Source organism: Triticum aestivum, chromosome 2D (genome assembly GCF_018294505.1).
Source record: "Triticum aestivum cultivar Chinese Spring chromosome 2D, IWGSC CS RefSeq v2.1, whole genome shotgun sequence".
Taxonomy (NCBI): Eukaryota; Viridiplantae; Streptophyta; class Magnoliopsida; order Poales; family Poaceae; genus Triticum; species Triticum aestivum.
In genome coordinates, this window is record NC_057799.1 from 605046520 (window position 1) to 605057739 (window position 11220).

General features: G+C 48.3%; 1 protein-coding gene across 1 annotated transcript; it reads left to right on the forward strand.

Moving 5' to 3' along the window:
* The first annotated feature begins 300 nt into the window (after positions 1–300).
* LOC123050344 (putative disease resistance protein At1g50180) lies at positions 301–9897 on the forward strand. The gene is made up of 4 exons (XM_044473155.1): positions 301–1910; positions 2034–2755; positions 9521–9565; positions 9647–9897. Exons 1-3 carry the CDS (start codon positions 347–349, stop codon positions 9545–9547), a joined length of 2313 nt encoding a protein of 770 aa, XP_044329090.1. The 5' UTR covers positions 301–346; the 3' UTR covers positions 9548–9565; positions 9647–9897.
* The last annotated feature ends 1323 nt before the right edge of the window (positions 9898–11220 follow it).

An 11220-nucleotide genomic window follows, 5' to 3' on the forward strand; every position in this document is an offset into this window, starting at 1 on the left:
GTGACCCGCTCTTTTCATAAAATAGAGTGACCAATCACCGTAATTGCGGCCTCTCCAATAATCCAATTCATTGTTACTTTCAGTAGCTATTGACCTTCATTAGAGGAGACCTCAAGCTGACAGGGACAACAATGCAGAAGCGTGTTACTCCATGTCCTGCATTATGTATTTCTTGATGACACGCAGTGTTGCTGACCCACCCTTTTCTTAAATAGAGTGATCAACCACCCCAGCCGCGTTCAATAATAGTCCAATCCATTAATACTTCCATAGTTTCATTAGCTCCTGGCCGTCATTAGGGGAGACCTCGAGCCTGCTCCGTCTCAAGGAGAGCCAAACCAGAGCCATGGCAGAATCTGCAGTTTCTGCTGTGGTGGGAAGAATTGGTAATCTGGTCGTCAGGGAGTCATCGCTACTTTGTTCAGTCACCGGTGAAGTGGAGTTCTTGAAGGAGGAGCTAGAGAGGCTGCAGGGCTTTCTGAAAGACGCCGACAAGAAGATGAGGTCTGGCAACGCGAGCATGGCTGTCTGCGTCAGGCAGCTCAGAGATGCATCATATGAAGCCGAGAACATTATTGAAGCTGCAGAGTACGTGAAGATGCGAAGCAGGCTGAAGAAGGGTTTTATGGGTGCCATCTCAAGGTATGCTCGTTTGCCGAGAAAGTTTGTTGCCCTTCATAAGGTTGATGTTCAAATTCCTGGTGTAAGGCGTAAAATCAGTGCAATTGAGAATAGCATGTTTAATTTAAATATTGCCAACCTCAGCATCGATGAGTCAGAGGATATTGAGGATAATGTGCTTATCCCGCAGAATTTTGTAGATGATGTTGTTGTTGGTTTTGAGGATGAGTGCAAAGAAATAGTGGAAAAGCTAGTTGACCAAAAGAATGAAAAACTTAGTGTTGTCTCATTGGTAGCCATGGGTGGAGCAGGAAAGACTACACTCGCTAGAAAAGTGTACAATTCACCTAGAGTTAAAGAATACTTTAATGAATTTGCTTGGGTGACTGTATCCCAAAAGTTCAAGGGCATTGATCTACTAAATGATATTCTGAAACAAATAACGGGGGCCAGTTATGAATTAAGCAAGGCAACTGATCAAATCCAGGAGAATGAGATCGGGAAGAAGATCCATGACTTTCTATTACAAAGAAGATACTTGTTGGTTCTTGATGATGTGTGGGAGGCAGACACTTGGGAGCAAATAAATAGAGCAGCTAAAGTCTTTCCAGATACAAATAATGGCAGTAGAGTACTGTTAACCACACGGAAAAAAGATGTTGCGCATCATATTGAAATGCCAACTTATGTTTGTGATGTAAAGCTCATGGATGAAGAGAAATCTTGGGAGCTTTTTAAAAGCAAAGCTTTACCATCATACAGAACGTACATGATATGTAATCCTGATAAGTTTGAAGAAATAGGGAGAAAACTTGCAAGGAAGTGTGCTGGCCTGCCACTTGCACTTGCAGTTCTTGGGGGGTATCTATCGAAGAATCTAAATGTAGAGGCATGGTCAGATTTACTTTTGGGTTGGACATCCATAGAAGAAGTAGAGGTGGTTGGACACATACTAGCTCGGAGTTATAATGACTTGTCAAATAAGAGGCGCAAGTCATGTTTCCTCTATGTTGCTTCCTTCCCGGAGGATTATCCTATAACTGTGGCAGATCTGATTGAACTTTGGATAGCTGAATGCTTCATTCCACATATAGCAAGGCATACAATGGAAGAAATGGCACAGAGGTATGTTACCGATTTGGCTCAAAGAAACTTGGTGCAATTTGAGTTTGGAGTAGCAGCCAATTGTATGTCAATCCAAACAATAAGGATTCATGATGTTCTACGTGATTGGTGTATAGAAGAAGCAAGAAGAGATGGTTTTCTCCATATCATTGATAAAACTACAGGTCAGGCTGCCTTTTCTCCTCCCTTTTTTGAGATGTTCCTCCCCTCTACATATTTACTAATTTTTTGACAATCTCAATATTTGGCCTTTTGCTTAACCATGTATGCCGCTCAAACAATTGTAGGCCAAGCTGGTGCATCATCTTCTGATACCATGACGTCCTATCGTTCTTGTTTTCATAATTTCTATGATGATCGGATTCTCCAGTCAACACCTAATCTCCGAACATGGATTGGTTTTGGACTTTCAGAAGTGTTCCTTCCGAAGCTAAGGTTCCTGAGAGTTCTTTACATAGAAAATTCAAGCCTCAAGAATTTGATGTTAATTCCTGGGTGCATTCACCTAAGATACCTTAGGTTGAGAAATTGTCACACTGTTACACTTCCTTCTTCTATTGGACAACTCCTTTACTTGCAAACTTTAGATCTGAGGGGCACATCTCTTGGCAGAAGTTTACCAATCACCGCATGGGCTATCCCTACCCTAAGGCACCTTTACCTTGATTCTGGATCTTGTGGAATCATTAAACAAGACCCGATGCCACTCCTAGAGAAGCTTCCATGTCTTGTGGTGTTGCATCTATGGAATTATGGGGGCCCGACTATGCACTGCTCTGCCCAAGGATTCCCTCAGCTGCAAAATCTGGAACTTCATTTCTTTAGTACCGAGTGGACGATAGAGGTGGGGGCAATGCCAAGGCTCTCCAACCTGAACCTTCTGAGTTGCGGGATGCACAAGCTCCCCCAGGATCTGCTGAACCTGCAATGCTTGAAGAAGTTGGAAACTAACCGCTGGCGGCTTAAATTTGACAACACATGGAAAGAACTGAAAAAGAAGGGATGCAAGGTCAGTTAGCTATGCCCCTCCCCACTCGCCTTCTATTCTTTGGTGTTTTAGTTTGAGTCCTTTTTGCTTTCAGAAAGCAAGGTGTTTTGTATTTACAACGACAAAAGAGCTTCTGTTTAGAGTAAATTGGAGTTTCCCTCTGTCCCTGCCATGTTTGTTTGGAAAACAGATAATACCCCGCACGTTGCTGCGGGAATTTGTAGTTATGTATTGAAGGACGATTTATGAGCGAGAAATAGTAAAACCTATGAAAGGAAATATAAAATATGGTTATTGAACCTTTGAATGATACTAAAAGTAAGATAAATTAATATATTGCATAGTATCTCCAAATTTGCATAAATTACAATGCATCACCAACATGAAGACACGTAACATATATTTCAATGCGATTTAATAATTCGAGATAATATAATTTTGTTGTTTATTAAAGTGATATTAAAGTGCATCAGAGCAAGAAACAAATAAATTTCATATTGACTAGCAAGCCTTACAATCTTAATGCGGCAGGAATTAGCTTGCATTCTCCACCTTGATCCACTTACTAAGCAAAAAATAACCAGGGTATACAAAATGTGATGGTTCCGGAGTACACGTATATATAGTCCATTTTACTACATCTTATTTAATCTACCAGCAAGCATAGACCAATTAAACTGAAGGACAATGAGAATAGGCCATACCTGAGCCTCTCGGAGAGGAAAAAGAACTTTTAGGCTAGGATTGTTATAGCACTAAAAGAACAATCCAGTAGTGATACAGGACAAAGCTTCGTTCTAAAAGAGGCTTATCTACCACACACAAATCTGAGCGTCAAATCAATATTCAAAAAATAAAAAAAACATATCTGAGGAGATTGAGACCAAGGGGCTATTCGGCAGTCAACTGCTCCCTGAAATTCAAGGATCTGCAGAGCACCTGTTCCCCCGCTCCGTACTTTTTACCTTCAGCTCCGCCAACTCCAGGAGCGAGAGCGTGGAGTCGGAGGGATGCCGAACAGGCCTCAAGGAGAGCACTCACCTCTGGCGCGGATGACGTTGGACCAGGATTGCGGTGGTGGCACGTGCTGTCGTCCGGTCGACGGCCAGGCTCCGAGCCGGCAGCAGTGCGGGTGTCCCGCTGCGATGACCCGTGAAGGCTTGGACGGTGGCGCTGCAGTATGGAGAGAGAGAGAGAGAGGGGGGGGAAGATGAGAAGAATTGATGGAGATCGGAAGTGCTGTTTTGCTCCCCCTAGAGATTGATTTTTGAAGGAATCGGTGGAAATTTTATTGGTTCAGGGAGATGAATCGGTCGAGCGGAAAGGTGCCATAGCACCCGGGTGTCTAGGCACCCTTTTATTTGGTGCGTCCGGTCATTTAAAGATTCGTGCTGAAGCCTAGAGAGCAGTAGCCCACTTGCACTGTGATGTTAATTAAGCATGTGATTTTCAGACTAGAACGGGGTTGTACCTAGGCTGCAGGAGACAGACCTACTCTGGCTGCATGTCACGGACAGCAGCGAGGCATGCTAGGAGCTCAGGCCATGCTATACTGTTTATGTTTTTGTGTGCATGTGATGTAAGTACTGGTGAAAGGACAAGACATGAGGCATGCGGGAGTATCATGGTGTCCCTTAGTGGGTCCAACAAACGCTGCCTTAGGGCTCTCACATCAGCTTCGGTTTTTATATCAAATTTCTACCTCCTCTCCTTCCTTCGTCACAGTTAGCAAAATTCGTCCGTAGCGTATCACTGTTCATATGAGGTATAGATTCCCTATTTACTAGTCTCCACCCGCGATAAAAATATACAGACATGGAGAAAGGTCAGAGAGAGAGCAGGTTATGAGGGAGAATCTCGTGTGTCTTGCATCCAAAAGCTACGAGAGAGTGTGCTGCATTGATTTGTGTGTCTGAGTCAAACAGAAAAGTCTGTATTGCGTGCATGTAGTCATGTGTGATAGGACGTAGCGGTCAGGCCCTTTTTCCTGCATTGATGAACAGTGAGTATGCTGCCCACCATCACACGCTTAGTGAAGCACCGGATGTGCTAATGAATTCCATTTCTACAGAGCGGGGCGTAGATCTCTATGCGCAAGATTCTGGACCAGCGGTAGTGATAAGAGGGTGCCTAGGCACCCGGGTTCTAAAAATCCAGTCTCAGATTAAATTGGTTCAGGGAGATGAATCGCGGTGGCCGCGTCTGGTGCCTCCGCTGCGAGGAGTACCCGGAGCCGAGGAACAGGATGGGAAAGTGGCTCTGGCCACCGGCGAGGGAGGCCGGCAGCGGGAGGAGGATCCAGAGTAGAAAAATTGCGAGGGAGCTTCTCTGGGTCTGACCAGGGGCGTGGGCCGTGTGGAATGATTGGGAACAAATTTTTGTTTTCTTTCAGGGAAAAGATTTGGTCAGACCTGAGGTGGTGGGAACGCATGATTTCGTAGTCAAAGCTCACAGGGCCAAATGCTCTATTTGAGTGCGCACGAACACATACAATCAAGGTTCGAAGAACTTCTACTTCACCCCTTGAGGATTCTATGATGCTCACTCAATGGTGTTGTGGCGATTGCAAGCAATCAATAAACGAGGAAGCCAAATTAGGGATCCAGAAGGCTGCATCAGAAGGAAGAGTAGGTGTTGCTATGCCGTTGGGTGGGACTGAGACAGAGAGAGGGGAGCAGATGTGACATGGCTGGATGCTGACGTGTGTACGCTGCATGTTGAGTAAATCAAATGGGGGTGAACTTTTTTAGTACTCCCACCACCGTAAACTAATATAAGAGATAGTGATCTAAACATTTTTATATTAGTTTACAGAGGGAGATAGGATAACAGTTGCAAGTTCTATCGTTTGAGCTCACATCTCAATTGTGTTCTAACTGGCTCAAGGCCGGCGACGCGAAGACGGTCTTTTTTCAGGCGAAGCTAAACTCTAGGCGCAGGAAGACTTTCATCCATTGCATACATGCCGCTGGCACTCAGGCAACAAATCACAACGATAAGGCCGCGATCATAAACGACCACTTCTTCTCGTTGCTGGGTCAGAAGAAAAGCAGAGCCCGATCGATCAATTGGGAGGCGATCGGGCTGCTAGTCCTGCCATCGGGGGAGGGGGCCTCGACAACCCGTTCACTGAAGAGGTGGTTTGGGCGGCCATCTATGCATCGTCGGCGAAGAAGGCGCCAGGACCACACGGATTCAACGGAACATTCTTCAGAGCATCATGCCAAACCATCATGGCTGATGTGATGGCCGTGTTCGGCAATTTCTACCAGGTGGCCAGGTGCGATTTTGCTGCGCTCAATCACACCCTCATCATATTACTGCCAAAGAAAAATGGGGCAGTACAGATGAATGACTTCCGGCCCATCAATCTCATTCACTCGATGGCAAAATTGATTGCTAAGGTCCTCTCAATTAGGCTCGCCGGCGTGCTTGATCAAATCACATCTCCAGCTCAAAGTGCTTTTCAGAAGCGCAAAGGGATCCATGACAGTTTCACATATGTTCAGAACTCCGTCAGAAGTTTTCAGAGGAGGAAAGTGCAGACACTTTTGCTGAAACTGGACATTGCAAGGGCCTTCGACTTCGTCTCCTGGGAGTACATCATAGAGCTAATGCAGCAGATGGACTTCCCAGCCCGTTAGAGGGACTGGGTTGCTCTGTTGCTTGCATCTTCATCCTCTTCGTGCATGCTCAACGGAGACCCAGGACAGTGCATCTCTCATCAGGGGCCGAGACAGGGCGATTCCCTATCCCCCTTACTCTTCATCCCAGCGATCGATCCACTCCATAGGCTCTTGGAAGCAGCCATGCATGCAGGCACCCTTGCGCCACTGCCGACAAGAGCTGCACGCCTCCGGGTCACGCTCTACGCTGACGACGCAGTAATCTTCGTGAAACCAACGCGCAAGAAATAGACCCGCAGAAATCCTTGATAGTGGCCATACGCTGCGAGGGCATTGATGTTGGCCGTGTCGTGCAAAACTTCGGCGGAAATCTAGTTTTGTTCCCTACTAGATACTTAGGGCTGCCCGTCTGCATCACTAGAGTTAGGCTCGTCCATCTGCAGTACATCCTCAACCACATCGGCGCAAGGCTGGCGGGCTAGAAGGGGCGGCTGATGTCGATCGCTAGGCACCGTGTTCTGGTACGTTGCATGCTCACCGCGTTGCCGGCGTTCGCGTTGCCAGTGCTGTGCGCCCCCAAGAAATTCTAGAAGGAGGTTGACAAGGCACGACGACAATTCTTGTGGGCGCAGAACGAGAAAATCACTGGAGTGAAATGCAAGGTCAATTGGCGGCCCATCACCACACCAATCGACCGCGGCGGCTTGGGCATCCCAGACATGGAACGCTTCGCGCGTGCTCTGCGGCTGCACTGGCTCTGATTTTTTTGGAAAAGGAGGATGTACCCCCGGCCTCTGCATCTGGACGATGCATGCAGCCATATTATTAATTATTCACAAAGACCATAGAAGGTGATACATCAATAAGCCTGAAGCCATCATTTTGGCAACGCTGTTACTACTCCTATCCCCTTGATGAAGGTGTGCCGAATGTCCGGGCCTAATACCAAACAGACATCGCACCAAAGCCTAACATCTAAAGCCGGATGTCCCATCCAAGCCACTACCTGGATTGGGTCACACACCGGTCCGATACACTTCCAGTGAGGGCAGCACGCTGCAAGGGCCGTCACCACCATCTTCCATCGGTCCATCCTCATAGCAGAACTGATGCACCGAGACCTTGCCAGGCCTCTCTACCGTCAACACCACCATGACGCCAGACAACTTCCTCCTCCTGCGCGAGTCCATCTCCGCGCATCGGACACCGAGTCTCCACTGCACCAATGCCACCGAGACCCACCGTCGACGCTACGGTTGATGCCACACCGCTCCACCTACATGCCATTTCACGTCGACTCTGAACTACCAGCACTCCAGCACCCCGAGCAGTCCCCTGCCGACGCCTTAAGGAAGGAACACGACACCAAAGTGCCACCGTCGCCCAAACAAAGGAACGGAGGCGCCGAGGGCGTCGACTTTGGTGCGGCTGCCACGCCGGCCTGGAGTTTCCCCTGGATCCATGCCCACCCGACAGATCCGTCCAGGCAGTACTTGTGTCGACCACAGTCGCTAAGTACCGTAGCCAGCACGAACCGGAGTAGATCGAGTCGGAGACGATGCCTCCCATGGAACTCCGGTCGGCCATCGAGGAGCCGCCGCGTGCCGCCGCCTCCACGTCGCCCACGCAGCCGTGGAAGGCCCCCCGTCTGCACCCGCGGGTGCCGCCCGCCAGGCAGGCCGGACCGCTTGCCACCGATCGAGGTCGCCGCCCTGAGATCCGATCTGCCAACCGCCGCCGCACCAAGAGAGGCAGATCCCCACGCCTGCTTCCCCGCACCGCACGTGCTCCAGCGCGCCGTACACACTCGTCGCGCTGCCCCAACGCAAGCTCTCCACGGCGACCACGCGCCCCCAGGGCGGACGCCCCGCAACGCCCGAGGACCGTGAGAGGGAGAACCGGAGTGCCCCGCCGCTGCCGATGCTGCGCGGGCTTTGCCCGGCGGTGCCTGCTGGCGGAGGCGAGGAAAGGGAAATCTGGCGAGGAGGGAGCTCGCCCGGCGGCTAGGGTTCCGCCCGGCGCTGACTCTGGATGGCGTCTGGAAACACCCGGAAAGGCCGTGGGTGGGCACTAGCAGACTAGCTCTCTTTGTGATGTCAAGGACAATGTTCTCTTTGCCGCTGCAACCACGGTGACCATCGGCAACGGCAAGAAGGCCCTCTTTTGGAGTTGCACGTGGCTCGGTAACTAGTCACTGCACCAAAGCTTCCCGACTCTGTTCAAGCACTTCATCAGGAAGAACCACACGGTGGCGGGGGCGCTAAAGGATGACAGATGGATCCTTGGCCTGAGGCACGACAACACGGAGGCGATCATCCCTCAAGCTATCTCCCTCCTGCACCGCATTCTCGAGGCCAACGCTGTGCTTAATGACACCACCGAAGATGAAATCTCCTGGAGGGTGGCCGGTCAGTACACGGTGAGGGCAGCCTACAACATACAATTTGAAGCACAACCCAGGGGCGAGCTGCAGCATCTGGTATGGAGGATCTAGGCATCGGGGAAAATCAAGTTCTACCTATGGCTACTCCATCACGACCGTCTCTGGTGCAACAACCGGCTACAGAGGCGTGGCTGGGAGAATAGCTATTTCTGCCAGCTCTGCAATAGAAGCTTGTAGTCCTCGGTGCATCTTCTGTGGAAATGCTCAGTTTCCAAGGTGATCTGGTCAAAGGCAGCCACCTGGAACGGCTGCAGCGCGTTATCGCCGGAGACCTGGGCACGCAGCAAGACCACAACGGAGGTAGTCACGGCCATCATCGCTGCTTCACCCCCGTGCGTGAAGAAAGGAATCAAGACCATGGTGGCTCTGTTGGCATGGCACACCTGGCAAGAGCGAAACTGCTGCACTTTCCGAGGGAAGACACGCAAAAGACGTGATCGAGGCTTGCTGTAGAGAAATGGAGCAATGGAGATTAGCCGGGGCTAATGGCATAGCGACCCCTTTAGGGGAGATCACATGAGAATTACTTCATAGGCCAATCTAGGGGGCGAGCCTGCGTGCTATGCCACCCTTCTGTTTTCTACACAAGCATTCTGATCACTTGATCAAAAGTTTGTAATTTGTCTTCTGCTAAATCAATGAAAAGCTACGGTAACTAGATCTTTCAAAAAAAATGTGTTCTAATTAGAAGTCAATTTTCTTTCGTGCCTTCTGCAGATGTGCGTTTTGGTGGATGCCTCTTAGAGATACTCATGGAGCCAGGTGAGTTGCTCGACGCAAAGCATAAGAGTACATGTTTTAATAAGACTTCTAACTGCTGCATTTTTTTCTCCTCTCTAAAAGGCATATACTCCATATAGATGCCCTCAAGACCCCGGGGCGATGCGTACGAGGGTGAAATGACATGTGAAGGGAGTCGAGGACACATAAGGGAAAAAGAAGGGATCAACAAACTGGGCTATGCCTTTTACTCCACGTAATTTGTGTCACTGATATTGTATCCGATTCATGTAATCTGTGTGTGTAGTACTGTGTACAGAGATGAACATGTGTGCTACGATGGTAATTTGTGTATGTACTCAATTTGGTAGTCACAAGGCTTATGGTTTTGCAGCTTGAGATTTGCGTAAACCAATAAATCAAACGGTTCTATATATATTGAGATTTGTGTAAATTTATGATTTTTATGCAGTGTAATGCTATCTACTGATCCGATTTTGACCTGTGTAGTAACCGTTTGTTCCAACTAGATGAATTTCTCCTTTCTTTTGCATCTTGTTCTGTGTCACAACAGCAGAGATGTATATTTGCATCTCTAGGTGTTGCATTTTACATCTTCGAAAGCCGGAGATGTTTTTTTTTGTATATACATCATTTATTGGAGGTGAGTTTTTGGGCCTCGAATATGTATAAGTTAGTTCTTTTTGAAATCTATATCATCTATTGGAGATGCTCTAAACACCTTTTGTTTAGCGGAAACTGAAGTATAACATCTGTAAGTGCTGCGCAGTGGACAATTTATTCCTACATGCTGGTGCTCACTATTGTTTGGGCTGTTAATGACACATTTCAGTTTTCAACATTCACAGTCCACTGAGTAGGGTAGGTCACAGCGGAACTTGAGCACCTCGTAATCGACAAGCATTAGCTCAATATTTGGAATGTTGACATGAGAGCTATCAAATTCATTGATAAGAAAAAGCATTACAAGAACACCTTCAAGGAGGAAAGCACCACGAAAAGGCAAGCAAAAAAGAAAATAAAGAAAAACGACTAGTCGGCACCACCACAAACCCAAGCACCACCAACAAGCTGTCCACACCATCGGAGAAACCATCATCGGGTCTCGAAGGTGACGCCTCGAAGCAGGAAGTGATGTCGAGGACAACACCATCACCCGATCCGTCATAGCCAAATCTTATGTTTTCACTTAGAGACCACAAGCCATGGGGCACGAGCTCCATGTCGGTACCTCCAAGGAGGAAGACGACATACGTAGACGCCGTTCTGGCTTCAATATATGATTTTCATCCGAAGCCGAGTCTTCAACCAACCATCCTGGATCCGAGGCCTCCTAGCACCATCGGGAGAGATACCTATGGGGAAACGTAGTAGAAAACAAAATAATCATCCTACGATCACCCAGGAACAATAGGAAGATGCATATAAGGTTTGGATCAACGATCGTTACCGACTCCGTAGTGCAGCGAAAGTAGACGAGTCAGTGCAAATCGTAATTGGCGTCCCTCGTATCATAGTTGAACGATCCCTCGAAAAAAAGACCGAAAGCATGACCTCTCTACTTGGTTGACGCCACGAATGCCATCAGCAAGCCCTCCGCCACTACTAGGGAAAAGCCTAGCAGTAGCGCGGGTACCCGCGCTACTGATAAGGCGCTACAGCTAACGTTTAGCAGT